The following is a 24,754-nucleotide window of genomic DNA, read 5'->3' as shown; positions in this document are numbered from 1 at the left end:
TTTGTGCTCCTTGAACAAGGTGTATTGTCATGTTAGTGGAATAGCACCCAATGACAAAGGCCTTTAGGCTCTGCCGAGTAAGTGGATAAGACCCCATTGGCAGACCCACAAGAACTCTTAGCCATAGATCATTATCTCGCTGAGGCTCTTGAGGCTAAGCAGACTCCAAGGCAGTAGCCGCGAAGTCTTCAGCCTAATAAGGTAGGAACCAAGGTTTATAAATACTTACAACATATGTTGTTTACCTGTCTATTTCAGTAGTTAGCTGTCTCTTACCCACCACCAATGGGTGCTAATCAGCTAAGTATATATCTGGCAGGGAAGTTGAATGTATAAAAATGATATTGTCATGTTACAATAAAGTTTTATACATACTTACCTGACAGATATATACGATTAATAGCCCACCCAGCCTCCCCGCAGGAGACAGGTGGAAGAGAAGAATTCTGATTAGAAAACGGGGATGGTTCCTAGTCCTGCCACCCAGGGCAGGGCGGTAGATCACCTGACCTACCTGTAGCGTGTGCCGCGAAATTTGAAATTCTGTCGGAGACGACGAAGTCTATAGCTAAGTATATATCTGTCAGGTAAGTATGTATAAAACTTTATTGTAACATGACAATATCATTTTTCTCCACTCGCAACCTCTACTCAGCAAATAGCAGAGTTTTTAACCTTCCTCAGGGACGAGAAACATTTGTTCGTTTCTGCCATTAGAGGCTACAGGGTGGCCCTGAGTTTGGTGTTACTCCTTAAAGGTATCGACATCTCATCGTGGGAACTTTCCTTGCTAGTTAAGGGGTTTGAGCAGTCGAGTTCTCCTAGGGAGCTCAAGCCTCCGACGTGGGATGTTTCCTTGGTTCTCAAGAGTTTCACTAAGAGTCCATATGAGCCCTTGCATCACTCATGTGACAGGAACTTGACGCACAAGACAGTTTTCCTTCTGGCCTTGGCATCATCCAAGAGGGTAGGAGAGCTCCACAGTTTGAGCTATGATATGAAGCACACCAGGGGTTGGGGTCGGTGTCCTTTGAATTTGTTCCTTATTTCATGGCCAAGACCTAAAATCCCTCTGTGCACGATGACAGGTTCACTTTGTTTCCCATTCCATCACTGAATGACTTTGTTGGTGGTGATGCTCAGGAACTTTTGTTGTGCCCTGTCCGGGCCGTGTGTTGCTATCCTAAAAGGACTCGGCACTTTAGACCAGGCTGCAGCAGACTTTTTGTTAGCTCAGGCCGTACGAAGAAAGAGGTGTCTAAGAGTACTATCTCTTTTTGGATACGGAAAGCCATCAGACAGGCTTACTTGGCTCTTGATGATTCCACCACCATGTCTGTGCAGGCTATAGCACATTATGTTAGGGGAACTGGTCCCCTCTCTGGCTTTCAAAAAGAACTTGGCTGTACACAGAGTACTGAGTGCTGGTGCGTGGTTACGCCAGTCCACATTCACCTCTTTCTATCTTAAGGATGTGGCCCACAGACCTACAGACACGTTTTCCCTGGGTCCTGTGGTGGCTGCCCAACAGATTGTGTAACTCTTAGTTGCCCTTAACAGGGCACTTTTGTATCTTACCTAAGATGATTGTGTGGACGAGGGAATGAGTGAGTTGGCTGGTCTCCTTTCTCTTTTACCTTTCCTTCCTCCTTCAGACGGGTTAAGGAATTGACATGTCATTCGCTGGACTGGCCTGATACAGGTGAGTAAGGTAGTCATACTGATAATGTGGTTGCTTAATATACGAATCTCAAACCCTCTGTTCGGTAGCATATGCTCCACTCCTTGGCAAGGAGTTGGGAGTAGTACAAACCTTGGTGTATTGGTTTGCTATTGGATAGTCTAAGTTTCTCTTTGGTTCCCTATACAATGATTCTCCCATATACAGGCAGTCCCCGGGTTACGATGGGGGTTCCGTTCTTGAGACGCGCCGTAAGCCGAAAATCGTCGTAAGCCGGAACGACGCTTGGAAATATGTCTTAAACTAATAAAAAGTTATAAAAAACCTTACGTGTAATCTTTGGTTTTTACACTACATGTTGTTTCCTGTAGTTTTATGTACAACCTGGAGTTATTTTCATAAAAGAATGCTGATTCTTGAAAGTAAACACTATTGTAATCCTCTGGTGACACTACATTCTTGAAGTTTTATGTACAACCTGGAGTGATTTTGCCAAATCTTGAGAGCTACAAGAACAGCTGATTACTATTTACGTATCATATAGACTAATTAAAGTAAACGTATCTTTAAATAGGCTTATATATTAGTATCAACAAAACATATCCTGCCATGAGTCAGAGGCCGTTTAATGAAACGAACACTTCTCGGTCCTATCTGTTCAGAAAATAAACGTTATGTCAATCTCCGAGACCATTGTTGCCAAGGTGTCTCTCTCTCTCTCTCTCTCTCTTTCTCTGATCAAATTACACTGGAACCTTGACATACGATTGCCCTAATATACGAATGTTTTGAGATACAACAGAAAATTTGCGAAAATATAAGCTTTGATATAAAACGAAATATTTGAGATACGATTTTGCGACGAGTGTTAGTTGTATAGGCGACCGATAAATGGCGTTCAGTCTGTTTGTTTGTTGGTGCTACATGTTAACACGTCGTTGTTTAGTTCGTTGTATTTGCGCCTATTTTTCGTGTTATTTTGTCTATTTTATTATTAACCATGGGTCTCAAAGCTAAAGACAAAGCAGGTGATAAGAAAAAACCCAAGAAAATGATTTCGATGGAAGCAAAACATGAAATTATAGCAAAGCATGAACGTGGCTTTCGTATCGTCGATTTGGCAAACGAGTATGGTCGAAATCCTTCTACAATATCCACGATCATCAAGCAGAAGGAAGCTATAAAAACCTTCCAAAGGCATCACCATTATTTCTAAACTACGAACTGATTATTAAAAAAAAATAAAAATTAGTTTAGCAATTTTATTTCATTGTGTTTATTTACGTAGTTATTAGTGTACGTACGTAAATAAAAAGAGAACAAATCGTTCCCTGCCACCCTTCCCTACCTCCTCCCCCTGCTGGCCTCACGTCATCTTTCGTTGTGGTAAGTAAAATTCCTCTCCTTTTTTTTTTTTTTTTTTTTTTTTTTTTTTTTTTTTTTTATTGATTTTATTAACATTTATTATCATTTATCACATTGAAAAAGAAACCCACAAATTCAATTAATCGTCAATCGTCAGAAGAAAACTGAAAGAAGTTTTTGTTTGATTTATCACATTGCTACGTTATTTTATCATTATGTGTGTTATTACTCGTTTATTTGTGTATAAATTGTGTATATTATATGTAATTTAGCTGTTTTTAGGTGTGGTTTCATAGCGCTAGAACGGATTAATACATATTACATTATTTTTAATGGGAAAAAATGCTTTGAGATACAACTGTTTTGATATACGATGATGGTAACGGAACAAATTAAATTCGTATGTCAAGGTTCCAGTTACTGGATAATATGTCTCTTTGGATACTTCGATTTCGCCAAATCTTGAGGGCTACAAGAACAGTTGATTACTATTTACGTATCATATAGACTAATTAAAGTAAACGTATCTTTAAATAGGCTTATATTATTAGTATCAACAAAACATTTACTGGCATGAGTCAGAAGCCGTTTAATGAAACGAACACTTCTCTGTCCTTAACTCGGAGCGTCGGAAGACGCCTCTCTCGCTCTCCTCTCTCTATCTCTCTCTCGTCTCTCTCTCTCATCTGCTCGTCTCTCTCTCTCTCTCTCTCTCTCTCTCTCCTCTCTCTCTGATCAAATTACTGGATAATGTCTCTCTTTGGATACTTGGAATTTGCGTTGTAATCTAACCAGTAACTTAGTTTTGTTATTATTACTGGAAACAAGCAATGATTTTTTCATTATTTGCGCTTTTGGACTGTTATATGTAATTTTGTGCACCGCAAGCTAGTATGTATTCATTCGCTCGGAAAACTAGTTCCGCATATGAGGCGTCACTAAAAAAACATCGAAAAATACGACATAAAAAGTGTCGAAAATCATCATAACCTCAAAATTTTTGTTGTAATCTAACCAGAAACTTATTTTTATTAATATACTGTGCTAAACTATAAAGGATTTTTATCATAGTATGCGTTTTTTAAAAGCGTCGTTAACTCGGAGCGTCGGAAGCGTCAGCGTTGTAACCTCGGAACAAGCGTCGTAACCCAGGACGGATTTTTCCATTGAATATTTTAGAAAAAGCGTCGTAACCTCGGAACGTCGTAAGCCGGAACCGTCGTAACCCGGGGACTGCCTGTATCATTGTATGTCACTCAGGGTCTGAGTGGTTAGATATCAATTTATCTAGCTTCTCAACGGGCTTCAGTCCCTCTCCAGAAGTCATATCTTCTGGAGCTGGACTGGTGGGTAGGTCCCAGCTGGTTTAGGGGATCTTGTACTTCCCTCCAAATATGAGTCTAACCTATTGTTAAGACCGAAGGTATGTTCGCACATGAACAAATGACAAATTTTTTAAGACTATTTGTGTTTTTCATAGCTACAAACATGAGGTCTTAACATTACACTGCCACCTCTAGCTGCCCCTCTGTTTGCTAAGACATCCTGATTTGGGAAAGACTGATGCGGTGGCGTAGGTGCGTGGTCTTTGACCACTCTTCACCCGATTTATGCATGAGTTGCCAGATATCACAAGATTCCTTGCTTTCATCTGTGTTTTAACCAGATCCAGCTAGGCACTAGAAATTATCCTATTGTTAAGACCGAGGGTTTGTAGCTAAGAAAAATACAAATTGTCTTAGAAAATTTGTCATGTCATGTACCTGTTGATGTGAAGAATGCTGCTGTAAAAGAAACAATAGGAAGATAATATATAAGCTGAATGGTATTGAAATAGCAGTTTTCATTATTATTATTATTATTATTATTTTTTTTATTTATTTATTTATTTATTTATTTTTTTTTGCTCTATCACAGTCCTCCAATTCCACTGGGTGGTATTTATAGTGTGGGGTTCCGGGTTGCATCCTGCCTCCTTAGGAGTCCATCACTTTTCTTACTATGTGTGCCGTTTCTAGGATCACACTCTTCTGCATGAGGCCCGGAGCTACTTCAGCCTCTAGTTTTTCCAGATTCCTTTTCAGGATCTTGGGATCGTGCCTAGTGCTCCTATGATTATGGGTACGATTTCCACTGGCATATCCCATATCCTTCTTATTTCTATTTTCAGATCTTGATACTTATCCATTTTTTCCCTCCTCTTTCTTCAAACAAATCTGGTGTCCCATGGTATTGCGACATCAATGAGTGATACTTTCTTCTTGACTTTGTCAATCAACGTCACGTACCGGTCGTCTGCACACGTATCACCCTATCCGTTCTGATAACCATAGTCCCAGAGGATCTTTGCCTGATCGTTTTCTATCACTCCCTCAGGTTGGTGCTCGTACCACTTATTACTGCAAGGTAGCTGATGTTTCTTGCACAGGCTCCAGTGGAGGGCTTTTGCCACTGAATCATGCCTCTTTTTGTACTGGTTCTGTGCAAGTGCCGGGCATTCACTTGCTATGTGGTTTATGGTTTCATTTTTCGTATTGCACTTCCTACATATGGGAGAGATGTTATTTCCGTCTATCATACTTTGAACATATCTGGTTCTTAGGGCCTGATCTTGTGCCGCTGTTATCATTCCTTCAGTTTCCTTCTTTAGCTCTCCCCTCTGTAGCCATTGCCAATTGTCATCGCTGGCTAGTTCTTTAGTCTGTCTCATGTATTGTCCGTGCATTGGTTTGTTGTGCCAGTCCTCTGTTCTTTCTGTCTTTCTCCTGTCTCTGTATATTTCTGGGTCTTCGTCTACTTTTATTAGTCCTTCTTCCCATGCACTCTTTAGCCACTCGTCTTCACTGGTTTTCAGATATTGCCCCAGTGCTCTGTTTTCGATGTTGACGCAGTCCTCTATACTTAGTAGTCCTCTCCCTCCTTCCTTTCGTGTTATGTATAGTCTGTCCGTATTTGCTCTTGGGTGTAGTGCTTTGTGTATTGTCATTTGTTTCCTGGTTTTCTGATCTATGCTGCGGAGTTCTGCCTTCGTCCATTCCACTATTCCTGCGCTGTATCTGATTATTATTATTATTAGTTATTATTATTATTATATTATTGATTATTATTATTAAAAGTAATTGCTGCCTCAGCTGCATTAATTTTATACAGGTTCTTCTCTATTTTTCTAATTATTGCTTTCTCATTGTTGCTTAAACTGGTGAGCAACGCACCGAAGGTTGACATATCTCAGTTAGGTAGAACGATTGGATTTTATTGGTAAAAATTTCAGTTGGGGTAGTAAAATTTTCGGGCATATCCCGTAGAGTTTATTACAGATAGAATTGATGTTAAATTCTATTTCTTTTCTATTCTTTCTATTCCTTTCCGGACGTTTCGTCTGAATAAACCTCAGACATCCTCTTGGGCGGAGGTAGGTGAAGGACTGAAGTGAGAAGGTGAGTCCAGCTGCTTATATTACGGTGGCGCAGCGGGGGCCGTCGTGCCGCTGCCTTTTCATTGGCTCTTGGGTGGGGAGCTTCTTTTTCATTGGCTGCCTGGCTGCGGGCTCAAGCCAGCTCCCGATCGCATGCTCAGCAGGCGCGCCGATCTTCTTAGCTGCATAACATCACGCCGGGCTTTGTTTTGATTGGGTAAAGGCCGCGTGACGTCACTGCTGGTATTATTAATCGTATTAATGTCACTGCTGGTATTATCCATCGTATTAATGTCGTCTTGGATTGGGCCGTTTTCGGGCGGCGATATGGTGATGTTTGCCGTTATTGGAGTGTTTCTTCGGGTGCAGGTCGGGAGCAAAAAGGCCTCCTGTGTCGTGTTCATGGAGGGCTTTTGTTCCTGGATGAGTAACGCCTCCAGGAGGCGCAGACGGCGAGGGTCGGGTGCTCTCCCTATTATCCTGGTGTTACGGATGATACAGTCGCGGGAGATTGTGTCTCGGTGGGCGGTGATGGCGTGGTTTCTTGATAGCCCCTTCTTGGGCATGACAGGAGATTCTCTTCGCAAGACGCATGGTAGTCATTCCAATGTACTTCCCAGGACATCCTCGGGCGGGGCATATGTATTGGTATACTACGTTCGTCTGCTTGAGGGGGTCTCCTGATGGCGGTGAGGGGTTATTTTTCATGATAAGGTCTTTTGTTTTACGGTTTTTGTAGTATATTATAAGGTCCACTATCTTGCCTTCTTCAATGGGGAGGATGTTTTCCTTAATGATCTTCTTCATCGCCTTCTCCTCCTCGCGGTATTGAGAGTGCATGAAGGCCTTATAATATATCGTGATGTTCTCGGTGGGGCGGGGTCGTGGGTCTTGTTCCTCGTTCGAGTACCATCTTTCAAGGGCGGTACGCACTTCTCGATTGATGAGCTTATTCTTGCGAAGAGAATCTCCTGTCATGCCCAAGAAGGGGCTATCAAGAACCACGCCCTCACCGCCCACCGAGACACAATCTCCCGCGACTGTATCATCCGTAACACCAGGATAATAGGGAGAGCACCTGACCCTCGCTGTCTGCGCCTCCTGGAGGCGTTACTCATCCAGGAACAAAAGCCCTCCATGAACACGACACAGGAGGCCTTTTTGCTCCCGACCTGCACCCGAAGAAGCACTCCAATAACGGCAAACATCACCATATCGCCGCCCGAAAACGGCCCAATCCAAGACGACATTAATACGATGGATAATACCAGCAGTGACATTAATACGATTAATAATACCAGCAGTGACGTCACGTGGCCTTTACCCAATCAAAACAAAGCCCGGCGTGATGTTATGCAGCTAAGAAGATCGGCGTGCCTGCTGAGCATGCGATCGGGAGCTGGCTTGAGCCCGCAGCCAGGCAGCCAATGAAAAAGAAGCTCCCCACCCACGAGCCAATGAAAAGGCAGCGGCACGACGCCCCCCGCTGCGCTACCGTAATATAAGCAGCTGGACTCACCTTCTCACTTCAGTCTTCACCTACCTCCGCCAGAGGATGTCTGAGGTTTATTCAGACGAAACGTCCGGAAAGGAATAGAAAGAATAGAAAAGAAATAGAATTTAACATCAATTCTATCTGTAATAAACTCTACGGGATATGCCCGAAAATTTGACTACCCCAACTGAAATTTTTACCAATAAAATCCAATCGTTCTACCTAACTGAGATATGTCAACCTTCGGTGCGTTGCTCACCAGTTTAAGCAACAATTAGAAAGCAATAATTAGAAAAATAGAGAAGAACCTGTATAAAATTAATGCAGCTGAGGCAGCAATTACTTTTAATAAAACATGTTTTAAAAGAGGGTTTTACTTCCAGCATATTATTATTATTATTATTATTATTATTATTATTATTATTATTATTATTATTATTAACTTAGAGTACTAATAGATTCAAATTTTATTCCAGGGGCAGACTGTGGTTAAGTTGGAATATGAATCCTACAAAGAAATGGCCGAAAAAGAAATGATTAAATTATGCAAACAAGCAAGAGAGAAGTGGCCTTTGCATCACATAGCAGTACATCATAGGTAAGTTGTCACTCATTTAATGTATAGTTTCATATTGTTCAAATTTCACATTGAGAGAAAAAGATTATATCTAAAGTAATACAGTTTATAGATTAGTTTTGAATAGTTACATTTATATCCATTATGTTACATTTCCTATTTGGTTCAGGAAATGATACAAGTTTAGTTTATGCATTGTACATATATGTATTATTACCTTACCTTGTAGGTTACGTCACCACTGTATGGTTTGTGGTGTATTCTGTTGATATGGTATTGTTCACAGCAAGACAAATGAGTTAGAAACTAATCATGATATATTTGATCATAACTGAAGTAGTCAGTAAAGTATATGTCCAATCAGTCTTTGGCAGCTTTTAATTTTTAAGTATAATAAAGACATAAGTAAGTAATCTCTGAATGAATAATTACTGAATCAGAAGAGCCTTTTGATAATATCTCCAGTTTGATGTAACGTCCTGATTCACATGTATCCTATTTGGTAAAGTGTTAGGATGAAAGAACAACAACTAGTGTTTACATTTTCATTCTAATTTAGTAAAATTTATGAGATATGTATGAGGACTCATAATTTAGCCGAGAAGTAAGGCATACAGATATTCAGAGTATCTATGGGTTCCTCATTATCTTGCATACATGTAAGTTTATCATCAGTGGGATTTTTTAATGTTTTCCCCTGCTAAAAAAATACATGGATGTGAAAATAATGTATGGAAGAGTCATGTAGACAGCATGTATTTTGAAAAAATTTTGCTCTTTCAAACATACAAAACCTAATTAGTACATTAGATAAATGACAAAAAAAAAATTACATTTTGAAACCTGTGATAAAATTCATTGTTGAAAACAGCAGGGAGTCAACATTACCTTTTCTTGACATTAGGGTGAAACAAAAAGCTAAGGAATATAAAACCAAGGTATACATATGTTTACACTTTGTCAAACCACAGTGAAAGTTTGAAGAAAGGTGTTCGTACTTTCAGGTTTGAGAGCCTTAAGAATATGTAATCCAAAATAGAGAAAAAGTACTGTATGTATACAACATGAAGGAGGTAAAACAATAATACAACTACCATATGACAAAAAGTGAAAGAAACCACTAGAAAACTACAAATTGATTCCTTGTTTTCATCTGCGATTTAACCGGATCCAGCTAGGTGCTAGAAATTATCCTATTGTTAAACCTCAGGACTGTAGCTATGAAAAATACAAATTGGCTTAGAAAATTTGTCATTTCATATTCATTCCAACAGTTCAGCAAAGATATTAATTTAGACCAGGGCCCTGTAGATTGTATAATTGTACTTGTGGGTAGGAGTGACTATTCTTATGTCGGAGATACTGGGAGAAATCAGGATTTGTGTTAAGAAGAGCACATAAGAGCATTGATCATAAATACAATTAGCTGTACATTTTTGGGGAGCTATTGCAAGGTAAAAGTAGTATTGTGTAAATTGTTCATGTGTAAAAAGGTGTATAATTGTAAGATGAAAATAGAAAGACTAATTTCACTTAATGAAGCTGGACACCATAAATTAATTAGATTAATGTTATGGAAGTAGCACATTGATGAATTGTTTACTCTCTGGAAGTGGAAAATGAAATGTCAGTCTATTCATACAGTAGGTTTGAATGCCAGAGAACCATCTAGAACATTCACATCGGAAAACACTATAAAATTGTGTTCCAAATAAACAGTTATTCGAAACTGGTGGTTGAATGTACACCTATAGGAAATTGTATGGTAGATATAAGAAGATAGTTTGCAACTCCATAGACTTCCACATTTTTATAACTTATAATTTTTGTAGTGGAAGTCTATAATTTTTGTAGTGCAACTCCATAGACTTCCACATTTTTATAACTTATGATTTGTAGGGATTCTAGTGTTGAATTCAAGGTGCAAGTTACCAAGTATCTTGGCATAAAAGCTTGGCATAATGTAGATTCATAGGATAGCAATTTTATTTATTGCTCAGGTTTTATTACTACTTGAAAAAGTTTTGCAATAGCAGTGGGAACTTAGTTTATATACTATAATCACTTTTCTGCACATACTGAAATTGTTGTTTTGCTTCCAGATTAGGTGTAGTACCAGTGTCTGAAGCCAGTGTGATATTAGCTGTTAGCTCTGTACATCGTCGTGAGAGTCTAGAAGCTGTTTCTTATTTGATAGATGAATTGAAGGCAAATGTACCTATTTGGAAGAAAGAGATATATGATGATGGAAGTAGTAACTGGAAGCAGAATAAGGAGTGTGTATGGCTCAAAGAAGATAGCACAAACAATAACAGCAACCAGGGAAGACACACACAAAACAATAAAAGCACGTAACAGTTTGTTTGGTTTTTACTGTAGTACACTATGTGGCTCTTTATATGTACTATATATTCTGTGTATGAGTACAGTATATACACATCTCATGATAATTTTTTTTTTTTTAATCAAGAGTTGTTCCTCTGAGAATACAAACCATTGGTATATGTAGGAGTATTCCTGGCATGAGCGGGAAATGGTCATTTAAGCCGGGTAACAAGGTGGTTAATTGGTGGCAAGCATGCCCGGTGGTGGGGCACCACCCACTCAGCTGTCAGTTACCTGTTAGTTTTACTTTGACCAGAGTTAAGTAAAGGTGTCTTGGTTTTCTGTGCAGTTATGGTTCTCGACTGTGTGGTGAAGCTTGAAATCGTAGTACTATCTTTATTGTTTTCATATATTATGGGTGTTCATTATGTCAGGGATACTAGAACAACAACTTTAAATTGTTTTCCCATACAGCCACTTGGATTTCATTGGTATTAAGTGTTCATGCAGTTTATTAACTTTTCTTTATTGCAAGACTTAGTTTGGTATGATCTGCGGAAGAGTGAGTAGTTCTGTCTGCCCCTTTTACTTTCTCCATTCTTCTCAGCATCAAACTGTTCCAGAGTGGACATTGGGAATTGGTAGATATAGGAATTCACTCAGTTGAATATGTTTGTAGCCTTATATCTGATAGTGCTGTTGACTGACTTTAGAGAAAGAATTCTGGAACTTTTCTTCATAGAGGTTAAGTAATCATAAATTAAACACTGGTACGGGGAACTTATCTGCCTATGCCTCTCTATACCAGGGTGTGATAGGAGGTTATAGGAGTCAGCCTTCTGCTGTTTATATACATGACTGGGAACTTGATACTTCCTAATCTGACTGTCCCCCCAGCTTTTTGCTACAAGCAGAGACTAGGCACATGGTAAAGGTTTGCACCCCCAGGTGTTTTTAACTTTTGAAACAATGCCATTCAATTTTGGTAGATGATCCATCCTCCTCAAAGTAAGCCTCCTGCATAGAAGGCGATGGTTTATACTTAAAATAACAGATACTTAATTTTAAAGATATGTATTTTTTGTATATAACCCAGAGCCTTGTAACCTAAATCCCACCTCCAGCAACCCAGCATACTACCTGTTTGTCAAAGGAAAAGTGACAGGTTACTGACATGATTGGGCAGGGCCCTAGCACTCATCTGCTTGCCACCAGTTACTTGCCTTGTTACCAAGTGAGTTTGAATGACCATTTCTGGCTCCCATCAGCACCATTCTTGCATAAGAGTACTACCTGTATACTTAAGAAAATACAAATCTTTGAAATTGGTATACTTTAAAAGTAAATGTGATGCAAATTTAAATACTCATCTAACAATGGAGTATAAATATATGAATTGATCTCAATACATTTTTTTAACTTTAAAGTATTGTGCTTGTTGTAATTTTCTTCAGCTATACTAGTGTATCACACAAAAAGTTGTGGTGTTTGGATTGAGATGAAGTCACAGTACTATTATGAAATTTCCCATACTCAGGAAGGAGGGTGCAGCTCATCAGATGAATGTTTTCTCATTAGATCCCTTAAATATACCATTAAATAAATGTATGTTCTTGTTTAAAGTAAATTATTAGTTTTTTCACTGCAGTTTAATACGCAATGAATTGCAATCACTACAATTAACTTACCCAACTCATCTAACCATCTAATTTTATCTTTTACATTTCTTTTTATCTTTCCTTCAAGACTTCTGAATTGAAGTACTGTATATGTAGTACTTTACTGTAGTATTAACTAGTGCATGGTATTCACAGCAGTCCTTACTGTAGAAAATTAAATTTAGTTTCACATGGATTTTGTTCTTGAATCTTTCTATACAGTTAGATTTATGTCTAGTAATTTAATGAAACCAACACAGGGAGTAAAAAAGCAATATGGCCAATATATACTTACAAGAGCATGCATTTCCACAAAATTAGTCACTTCATGGTTCTCAATGTAAAAGCCCCTTGATTTTGTTCTGTGACCAGAGTTGTAGATGTAAGAAATGGGGAAGTGCCTTAGATTTACAAGTAAATGTATGATAATTGTTTTACTTCATTTTTAATTATGCTTATTTACATTGGGGAAGGGGGTGAGGGAATTCTTGCAAAGTAGATTTAACTTTCAACAAATAAGGGAAATTATAGATTTTTTTCATTTAGTTGATTTCCGGATATATAGTTTGAAAAGTATGATAGAATTCAGTATATATTTGAGGAACTTTAGTTGAGATATTGTTATTTTATAGAATTAATAAAGTTGGTTAGTTTTTAAGAAAATAAATTTCATTTAAATATGTACTTCTGGTGAATTATGCAACTGTGAACACTTACTTGGTTACCTTTGTATTAAAGATAACTACTGTGTATGCAATGCAATAAACTGTATAGTTTTGTTTTACCTTTTTATTCCTTTCTTCATCTCTTGTTATGCCCTTCAGAATTAGTCTGATGGTTTTCCTGATAGCTGATGAAAAAAATCTATTATTTCCCATGTGACTCACTAATTAGGTTACTGTATTAAATGGTTTTAAAATTTAGCCTGTAGTAGAGTTTTTTGACATTTTCAGTAAATCATTTTATACATTTTATTGATCAAATACTATAATATTTAATTGGGAGAGTTTGTTTATTTGTTTTGAATGAAGTACTAATGTAGAAATTGAGGTTGGAAATGTAGTTAATTTGGTAGTTATTAGTTTTCCAAAATTAAGTTTTGGAAATTTACCATGCATCCTGGAGGCCTAAGTTTGCAATTTTCACTGGCCCATCATAAACCCAGAGGGTTATCTTTGCTAGACAGTAATTGGGAACATTGGTGACAAAAGTGAAATCATTGTATTTTAAAATGATTTTTTGATAAATCATTCTGTAGCAATTTTCAATGAAGTGGAAAACTTCTAATATGCAGGGTTTTTTTTATGATGGTTTCTTTCTGGAGAAAGCTAAAATTTGTCATTGAGCTGAAAACAGATAAAAGGGAATGGATGAAAAGGAAAGGTAGAAATGAAGCTGTGTTGCTGAGGCTAAAGAGATGCTGCAATGAGGTAGTACACAGCATTATTTATAGCAAGTAGGTAGGGAATTTAGCATACAGTTGCGTACATTCCAGGGAGAGATAGGGGAAGGTATAACATCATCACTAAGTATTCAGAGGCCTGCATTACTAGAAAGGGAGATGCTCAGTGTCAGTATCACCTTCATTTGGCTTCCATTATTTCACTGAACTTATTGAGCACTCAGTATCTATCTGATTTCCAGAGAAAGTAGCGTATTGTTCAGAATTTGGATAATAATGATTTAGTACATTCTCATTCTGCATCTCTTACTGATTTTCATCAGAAAAACCAAAACTGCAAAGATTCTAAGTTCTTTGTAATTGACTCTCTTTACAATACTTATTACTATTTTAAGAACCTTTAGAACTAAATAGAATTTAGCTGCCATATTGTCTCTTCCATAACATAGAGTACGTATGTACACAAAATGTAAAATGATTTTCTGGGCCATAAGAAAAATCTCATACTATGAGTAATGCTTCCTTTTGATTTTTTCTTGAATCTGATTCATTTCTCTGAAGCAGCAATAGTGTAACTTCCTGGGAAAGTGGGTTATTTCTTGTGAGGGATATTTGCCAAAGGAGGAGACCAAATACAGTACTTCCTTCAGCTCATGGATTTTGCTTTTAGACATAAAATCAGCTAGAACCTTTGAACTCCAAACTTTAGCTTTCTGAAATGCTTTTCACTATAGCTTTCTGAAATGCTTTTCACTGTTGGCCTAATGTTAGTTGTTACTTGTTTTTGATAACTTTTTTTGCATACCTCTATAGTTTTTAACCTAGATTTCATAGCAAAACACTCAAATTACTGTCCTAAGATTTGTCTCCAGGAGATTAAATACTCCTGAGAAGTGCACAAAGGTGTTATAAATGTTTAAATATGATGGACTCTTGCTCAAGTAGGTGTCAAACGCCTCAGTGGCGTGGTTGGTATGGTGATTGCGTCCCACCTCGCTGGTTGCGGGTTTGATTCTCGGCCATACCATTGAGGAGTGAGAGATTGTGTATTTCTGGTGATAGAAGTTCACTCTCGACGTGGTTTGGAAGTCATGTAAAGCCGTTGGTCCCGTTGCTGAATAACCACTGGTTCCATGCAACTTAAAAACACAATACAAACAATCAAGTAGGTGTCAAAAGACTGCAGATGGAGATAAGTCAAGTTTTAAACAATTATCATCTGATCAAACCTCAAAATGGCCATAAAAAATTGACATAACAGAAGTCTACAATTATGAATAAATGGCAGACCATGTAGTATGATGAAGCATACAGTAAATGTAGCAGATTAGTCCCGCAATTGAGTTATGGCATTCATCAGGTCTAACATGGGTCTTCTCCTAGTAGACAGAAGAGACAATAGGATAACCCAAGGTGATGTCATAAGATAATATGTTCTACGCAGATACGTTTTAAATAGCCTACTGTGAACTTGTGCACTGACAAATTAATGCACTGTAGACAGGGGAGATGTCCTTTTGCTGCCAAAGGAATGTGCATTCCCGAGAGAGGAAATGTCCTTTTAAGGTGATCCCCAATGATTACATATTCAGTATGCTACTCATCAGAGGAGATGCCCTATGATGATAGGACATGGCCCAAAGTATGAGTGATAGTGTTCCATATGAAAATTAAAATACCTGTCAAGTTCTGTCTGTAGGCAATGCAATTCATCATTAAAAAAAAAAATGTGAATTCCTAAATTTCAGTTAAGAACAAATGACAAATTGGACAGAATTCATCAGGAAATTTTGTTGGAGGTTTCAAGTTTTCAATTTCTATGAAGCTTTGATTTTTGTGAAATGTAATTACTAGAACAAGTCTTTTATGCTAGTTCGTTGAGAGTTGAGATTTTTAACTTGATTGTATGTCAAAATATTTATTATAAATGATTAGTTAGTACCATATAGCTAGTAACAGTGGAAATGTTTAGTTTTTATTTATATCTTTGTCATCAGTGATGGAAAGAATAATTGTGTTAAAAAGAAATGTTTTCTTAATTTTGCATCCAACTTTATTCTCAGCCCTGTGGAGGACTAAGATGATTGGCCCCTCTGAGGTACTTTGAACCCTGAGTAAATTATTTTTACTACATTTCTCAGTTCATTTTCACTTTTCCCGTACCATCTCTTCGTAAAGTCCTTTTATCCCTGTTAATTTCTTTATGCTGGTATAAGAATATCCTCTGCTCTGAGGTTTGCATTAGTTGCTGTTATTGGAGGAGGAATGGGTCAACTAACCTTGATATTATTGCTGAGGTAATACATGTTTGAATTGATTTGTAAGTGTGATTCTTTCAGTATGTTTGTTTTTAGGAAATCAGTTGTATTTATATGTAATGTTTTGCTCTCCTTGCCATCTGGTTGGCTGCTGCACTGTAACTGTAATTTCATGAGAGTAAAGATTTAACATTCATCAATATTGCCTTTAACTTTATAAGAAATTGAAAATACTTTTGTTTGTTGCACAGTGCTTAATACATATCAGAAAGTATTTACCGAATGATAGTGGTTCTTGAATTTGAATTATGTAATTGTATATAATGAAAATTCAAATAGCATTTGTGGCAGCAGATGCAAATATGCTTCTGAAACTATATCTACAATTATTGTGGTTTCAGGAAGGGTAGATGATGATCATGTTGACAGTGCTGATTTAGTGCTAAAAAGGATTAAGACAGACCCAGAGGAATCCTTGGAACATTCTTCTCTTCCTGATGCCAGTTGTATAAAGAAAGATGAAAAGAATGTTGATATACATAAGTCGTCTATTTTAGATCCCAAATATGTTCAGATTGTTGCTTCAAAAGATGAGGTAAGGTAATGATCCTAAACATTTTGACCAATGTTTTGTGATGAATTTGTCTCTTAGACATGCAGATTTGATTCTTTTCAAATTGTAAGGGAAAGTCTCTTCCAAAATTTCATATTTAATGGAGACACAATTGACTGATAATGGTAATTTTCATTATAATTACTTGAATTTTTGGGTGGTATACTTTGTCTACCGGGACAAGGGCATCTTAAAGTTTCAACAATTCATACTTCAGTTGCATGTTGGGACTTCTTTTTTTTTTTTTTTTTTTTTTTTTTTGTATAGTAACTATAAGTTATTCTACTATGATTTTAGCGTAGTAGATTATATCATAAATTAATTCTTTTTTGCTAACTAGGTAAAATGCTATAGTTACAATTATATCGACCAGAACTGTCTTGATTTTTTGTTTTACCGTAATACAATAAAAAGTGTGCTTTTGATTTGATGACATTCCTATCACATTTCAGCTGACCCGAAGAATTCAAGCATTTCAGAAGCATAAGAGACAAGAAATAGATGTTTTTAATGTACAGGAGTTTTGTACACTGGCTGGAAGTGTTATATCCCATAATTCATGTGCCCGAACTTCTGCAGTTGTATTAAGATCAAAGGACTCAAATAGCCATTTGAAATGTAAGTTAAATATTTTTTACCATTTTTTCCCATAAGGATGAAAAGTATTTAAAACAATGATGAGGACAAGAATGGCATAAGGTTTAGATTTAGTATTTTGGTTTTTGGACCATTTTTTTTTTCTATGAAGCATGAACTGTATAATTTTTTGCATTTGTTACTCATTAATTTAAAGGCTGATTTACCGTGATGCATCCCTGGGATGGTCTGAACTGTATTTCTTCCATTCAGTCTATTGTTGTTGAACAAGGTAATGGTGTATCAGATTCAGTTGGTAGACTTTTGAGGAAGTTTACACTTCTTTACCATAATCCTCATGTCTCACTAAAATTTGTAGACCTTCCATCTTCTTACACGTTTGAAACTTATTTTTGTAAAGTTGCCTTAACTAAACTGAGTCACACAGCCAATAGAGAAGAACATTAAATCAAGGTAAAGTTGAAGAATTTGACAACTGAATGGAAGGAGACTGAACGGAACAGAAAGAAATGCTGCTTTGGTGATAGGTTTTCACTCAGCCTAACAGGGGCTCTGAGGTCATGTTTCTAACAGTTTGGATCCCCCAATCCCTCCCCTCCTCTCTCTCTTTCTTGTTATTGGAATTGGACTCTCTCAATACCAATCTTTGGTGTTGGGTTTTATTTGCTGTTTAGATATAGATACTTCTCAGGAGGCCTTTTCATAGCTAAGGATCAACTACCCCCAAGGTTCTAGCACCATCTCTCCAGTAGGTCTCTGCTGTGATCTAAAATGGCCCTTAACTTTGACAGGTTTCTTTTGCAAGCTTTTTGACTTATGAAACAGTATCTGCAGGTGATTCTTGTTGAGTATAGTTTCTGTGGTAGGTCATTTGCTACAAGTCAGTGGATTCAAGTCATTCATCTTCCTCCTCCTTGTAATTTCATGTCTCTTCCCCTTTAGCATACATTTCCTAGCATATATGGAAATTATTTTGTAGATAGTCTCTGGGCATTAGACTTCTTTGATTTAGGTATTCTATTCTCATCACATAATCTTCTGCCTGATCCTCCCATTTAAGTTGTGATTCTGGCAAATTATTTAGTATAACAGTATAACAGATTTTTTTACAAACCCACCAATCATGTCTTCACCGCCCTCCTACCTTCTCCTCACTATTGCAGACTGTGGACTGTAAGCTGGGCATGTGCAATAGTAAAAATTAGAGCGAATTATGATTAACTGGGTTTGGTATAAAAAGGTTTTTACATTGTTAAAATGTATTTTCCAAGTAAGATTTCTTTTTTTATACAGTTGCACTTCAAACATTGATTTTTGTGCATCCCAGGATTCACCATCCAACCATTCACTTGTGATAATATTCATTCCATCCACTTCCCAGTGGCAAATTTAAGGTGGGTCCACTTGGTCATGTGCCTCCCCCCCCATGAATATGAATAATAGAACATTCAATAAATCATTATTAGTAGCAAAAATTTGCCTAGTTAATGATCATCTCAACAACAACTGTACAACAACACAATTATTAACAACTACTACTGTGTATATACTGTGTGCATACATATATAAATAGTCTTATGTACTGTGTGTGTGTACATTTTATGCACACACACACCTCTTATATATATATATATATATATATATATATATATATATATATATATATATATATATATATATATATAATGTATATAAGCGAATACCACAGGAAAATGATAGTCAGAAATCCAAGCGCTTTTGTCACTACTAAGACATTGTTAAGGAGCTAATGAAATACAATTGGAGAGAAAGTTCTTGGGTACATGACAAGATCAAGAAAACCAGATGGTTAATTGTCAAAAGGGTAAAAATTAAAAGAGATGATCCAGGATTATCAGATATCACATGGTCATAAACCTAAACAGATTTAACCCTAACCGAAATTACAAAGTATTTTTACAGCTCAAAACATGTAAAAACTGAACATATTAATTTTGTTGCTTATATTTATCTACAACTTTTTTCATTATGAAAGCATCAAGTTTAAATAAACCAAGACTTAAATTTAGAACATTTCTATTATTTGACTTGATGAAACAAGATTCACTGATATTCCTTTTAACTGTGTCATTACATGGGATTAAGGCTCTTGCTTGACTCCAGTTAATAGGATGATCTAAATCTCTCATATGTACGAATAATGCATTCGATATTTGCCCAGTTTTCACAGAATATTGATGCTGTTTGAGACGTGAAAGAGATTTACCGGTCTGTCCGTAATAGACTTTATCACACTTTTTGCAAGGAATTTCATATATGCAGCCTGGAAGATATTTAGGAGAATTTTTGATTACTAGACTCTTGGCATTAATATTACTGAAAACAACATTTATGTTAAAAAGCTTTAAAATTCTAGGAATATCTAAAAACCTTTCATCATAAGGTAATTTTAGAATGTTATGCTTACTAAATTCAAGTTTGTCATTAGTTGAATAAAATGTTTTTCTAGCTCTTTTCCATGCCACATCTACAAAAGTCCTTGGGTATTTAAGTTGCAATGCAATATCATAAATAGTTTTAATTTCAGCGTCAATAAACTGCGGGCTACAGACACGTAAAGCCCTTAGATACATCCCAGAAAAAACAGAGAATTTAACATTTTGATGGTGATTGGAGTAGTAATGAACAAAAGAGGCAATGTTAGTTGATTTTCAAAAGACTGAAAAGGTGAAATTTCTATCATTTCTATGGACAGTTACATCAAGAAAATTCAAATTACAGTGGTACCGCGAGATACGAAAGGCTCAACTTACGAAAAACTCGAGATACGAAAGCCAATGCGAAAAATTTAACGGCTCTACATACAAAAAGTTTTCAAGATACGAAAGGTTTCTGAAAGTCCGAGATTTGCCCGGATAACAATTTTGAAACTCGCGCTGCGCGCCGCCATCTTAGTACTAGTAGACTAGCCACCATCCTCCTGCTCTCCCATTGGTTCCTGATGCTTGTCACCACCATGAAATCCTTCTGTCCTATTGGACAGCATCCCTCCCATCATGCATCTTATACGTATATGTTGTGGCGTACCCATCTCGGCCTCTTCGTACCAACATCTTTATCGTACGCACACGGCATTCATTGGTCCAACGATTTCGTTTAGTAACGTAAATTCGTTAGTGATTTCGTTGCAGTACTATTATCGTGTTGTGCGAAAACTTTATTGTGTAACTTATACGTAAATTATGTACAAGATAACGTAGTCATGGGTCCCAAGAAAGTTGAAATTCATGAAAAGAAGCGCATGCTCTCTTTGGAGACAAAGATGGAGATCATCAAGAAGTACGAAGCTGGTATGCGATTGAGTGTGATCGCAAAGGAATACGGGCGTAATCCGTTGACAATAGGCACCATCCTTAAACAGAAGGATGCCATCAAAGCAGCTACACTGTCAAAGGGCATCACTATTTTGTCCAGCAAGAGGACCCATGTGCACGACGAGATGGAACGGCTGCTCCTCGTCTGGATAAAAGACAAAGAAATCGCTGGCGATACAGAAAATGAAGACAGCAATCGCCCACAAGGCCAGCGCTATTTTCGGCGATTTGATTGCGCAGGCGGAAGACGACGGAGGGGAAGGGACTTCAAATTCAACCCCAGAGTTCAAGGCTTCGCATGGCTGGTTCAAGAAATTCTGTAAACAGACTGGCAACCATTTGGTGGTGCGTCATGGGGAGGCTGCCGGCTCGGACACGAAAGCGGCCGAAGCATTTAAGAAAACTTTCGACGAGATGATGACCAAGGAAGGCTACAGTTCTCAGCAGGTTTTCAACTGTGATGAGACTGGCCTTTTTTGGAAAAAAATGCCTCATCGAACGTACATCACGGAGGAAGAGAAGAAGCTACCCGGGTATAAGCCTATGAAAGACAGGCTTACGCTCGCACTTTGTTCAAACGCCAGTGGGGATTGCAAGGTGAAGCCCCTACTGGTGTATCATTCCGAGACTCCTCGAGCCTTCAAGGCCCACAAAGTGCTGAAGGAGAAGCTTCCAGTGATGTGGAGGGCTAATGCAAAAGCCTGGGTAACGAGGCTTTTGTTCACTGAGTGGGTAAATCTGTGTTTCGGCCCGACAGTGAAGAAATTTTTGGAAGAGAAGCGCCTCCCCCTGAAATGTCTGCTGGTGTTGGACAATGCCCCTCCCCACCCTCCTGGCCTCGAGGAAGATATCCTAGCGGAGTATTCCTTCGTTAAGATTCTTTTTCTTCCGCCCAACACCACCCCTCTCCTCCAACCCATGGACCAGCAAGTGATAGCGAACTTTAAGAAGCTGTACACGAAACATCTTTTCAAGAGATGTTTCGACATCACCGATACCACAAACCTCACTTTGCGTCAATTTTGGAAGGAGCATTTCGACATCGTCATTTGTATCCGACTCATCGACCAAGCTTGGCTGGAGGTTTCGAGGCGAACCTTGAATTCCTCGTGGAGGAAACTCTGGCCTGATGCCGTATCTGCCCGAGACTTCGAGGGATTCGACGTGGGCGAAGCTGGTGCTGCAGAGTCCGAAACAGTTGGCGATCCCGAAACGTTTTGGAACCAGATCTTGACGAGATCGTTGCACTCGGCAAGTCCATGGGGCTGGTCGTCGACGAGGACGACATCAACGACCTTCTCGAGGAGCACCAAGAGGAGCTTACGACGGATGACCTGAAGGAGTTGGAGGCCATGCAACATAACGTCGTTCAAGAGGAGTTCTCTAGCAGCGGCGAGGAGGAGGACGACGACCCTATGACAACGGCAGAAATTAAGGATGTTCTAGCCGCTTTTCATAAAGTGCAATTGTTTATCGAAAAAAGACACCCTGAAAAGGCTCACACAGGTCGTATGCTTGCGCAGTTCGATGACGTTTGCCTGAGTCGTTTCAGGAACATTGTGAAAAGTAGGCAGAAGCAATCTTCCTTGGATCGTTACTTTTTTAAAGAGGCCTTCAGCATTAGCAGGAGTAAGCAAAAAGGAAGAACCAAGTGATAAAAAACAGAAAGTTGAAAGCAAAAACGAAGAACCAAGTGATAAACAGAACGTTGAAAGTGGTAATGAAGTTGAAATTCTGTAAAAAAAAAAAAAAAAAAAAAAAAAAAAAAAAAAAAAAAAAAAAAAAAAAAAAAAAAAAAAAAAAAAAAAAAAAAGCCTATGTAAAAGTAAAAAAAAAAAAAAAAATTGAAAATCAAAAAAAGAAAAAAAAAATTTAATTTTTATTTTTTTGTAAAGTTAAGTGTTACAGTTTTGTTAATGTGTTTCGTAAATTTTAGTTTTATAGTTTTCCTTAAATTTTTTGTGTTTTCGTAAAGTTAAGTGTATGTACGTTATCTGCCGTTTGTCCTCCTCCTCCTCTGCCGCCACTTTCGGAGATAGCCTCACTCGAAAGGTACGCTTCCACATTTTACGTACAGTATATTTCTTGTTCCCATGTATACTAATATACACTTTATTTACAGGTTATATTTTGCATTTTTTTTTATTAATTTAGGTATTGAATGGTCCAAATTGTTGTAGTATTTCATTGTTTATAGGTCAATTTAGCTTTATTATGAAATTTACTGGGGTGTTTTTGGAGGGCTTGGAACGGATTAGCCATTTTACATGTAAAATGTGGTCCAAGATACGAAAACCTCATGATACGAAAGGCGCCTTGGAACGGATTAATTTCGTATCTCGAGGTACTACTGTACAATTTCTTTCTTCCTCTACAGTAAATTTTATAGAAGGGACTAAATTATTGAGATTATTAAGGAATTCCTGTAGATTTTCGTGAACTGGCCAAATACAGAAAATATCATCCACATACCTAAACCAAATAACTTTCTGGGCTCAGCTCGTGTCGCTGCGCGAAATATCCTTTAATCCATTATTTCTAGGGTAAATGTACTAACACATACCAGAGAATAAATAAAATAAAGAAAAAGGTCAGTATAACTGACTCGCTCACCCTCCAAAAGGGTGTCGGTATGAACACATAGTGGCGAGTGGAGACCACTACCACGAGCCAAATGCCAATAGAAATCTCCCACTACAAAAACCCTCCAAGAGGAGAGCCGACCCACAGAGTGAGCAGCTCGTACTACTACTACTCCATCCCATGCTGCCGACTGCTGCGCCTCTAGTGGCCATCCTTTTCAGTTAGCGCACACGAGTCACACTGCTATTTTTCTCTCTGTGTTTTAAATGTGCCCTTTCGTTGGATTTATCTATAATGGAGCGTGGCAGCTATCGCAGCAGCTAAGTTAAGTACTCAGTAATTATGGTTAGTTGGTTTTTTCCGCCCTGAGACAGTATTTGCCGTTTTTTAGGTATAAATACGTACTCTGGGTCGGAAGCATGGCAGCATGGTTCTGCCTCATGGTGGGTTCGTTCTTGGTCTCCCATACCTAGAAACATCCCCTTATCTATGTACGCTCTTATATTATTTATACCGTTTTACTTAGGGTACTGTTCTACTCAGGTTTGTCATGCATGCATGTCTTTTACCTTATGTAGGCTTCTTCTTTCCAGACCCTAGTCCCGGCTCTTAGTATCGGCCTCTGACTAGCTTTGAGTGGTAGACTTTCCTTCGGTTAGTCGTACACTCCTGGATTTTTTCTCCTACTATATTGTTTTTTCTTTCTTTTAATTTTATTTTATTTGTACCATGTTTTTTGTATGGTTAGGTTAGTTAGGCGTCTGGCTTAGCCTAGGTCCTGGCTCATTGAGCCTATACTACCGCTCATCAGTTCGGTTGCTTCCCTATAGCATCTCTCTGATCAGTTGGTTTGGCCCAGTGGGCCCTTTATGCTCCTGCTTTTTCAGTTCAGTTGCTTCTTCGATAGCATCTCTCTGATCAGTTGGTTTGTCCTAGGGCTTAGTTGTTTTGTTTTTGGTCTTACCGCCTCGTGGTCACTACGCGATCACGATTCAGCCAGACGCCCTGCCCAGTCACCTTACCCCCCTCCCGCTCTTCCATAGAGTGGGGGAGGGTGGGTCGGTCTGGCCCATGCTCGCTCCCACATACCCGAGCCTGCTTCCCTCTCTCCTCCAGGCGGAGGGGCCAGGGGGACGGACAGACCAGACTGGACTCGACCTCTCCGGCTTCTTCGTCCCTCCGGCCGGGTGGTAAGTGTGGTGGGGGTACTGGCCTTTCCCCCCCACCCCCCTCCGTTGCTTCCTTGTCGCTCCGTGTTCGCTCGAGCCTGTATGTCTTCTCGCTCTTTCCCACCTTACTAGAGCTCCTTTCATGATCGGAGTCCTGGCATCCAGCGGAAAGATGTTAGTCACCCAGTAGAGTGGACCGGAACATACAGTGGGTCCTGCTAACCTTACCGTATTGCCGAGTTACTACTACTCCGCTACGCACT

The 24,754-nt window shown here is 38.4% G+C and overlaps 1 protein-coding gene across 3 annotated transcripts in view; it reads left to right on the top strand.

Moving 5' to 3' along the window:
• The window catches only part of LOC135204146 (molybdopterin synthase catalytic subunit-like), a 129,113-nt gene that overhangs the window by 73,094 nt on the left and 31,265 nt on the right, over positions 1-24,754 (top strand). For all 3 annotated transcript variants that reach the window (XM_064234167.1, XM_064234165.1, XM_064234166.1), the window contains 4 exons: positions 8,433-8,554; positions 10,636-10,880; positions 16,578-16,771; positions 17,242-17,407. In XM_064234167.1, the coding sequence (XP_064090237.1) occupies positions 8,433-8,554; positions 10,636-10,880; positions 16,578-16,771; positions 17,242-17,407 (727 nt within the window). The remainder of the gene's footprint in view (positions 1-8,432; positions 8,555-10,635; positions 10,881-16,577; positions 16,772-17,241; positions 17,408-24,754) is intronic.

Source organism: Macrobrachium nipponense, chromosome 44 (assembly GCF_015104395.2).
Source record: "Macrobrachium nipponense isolate FS-2020 chromosome 44, ASM1510439v2, whole genome shotgun sequence".
NCBI lineage: Eukaryota > Metazoa > Arthropoda > Malacostraca > Decapoda > Palaemonidae > Macrobrachium > Macrobrachium nipponense.
This window is presented reverse-complemented; position numbering and strand designations above follow the sequence as displayed.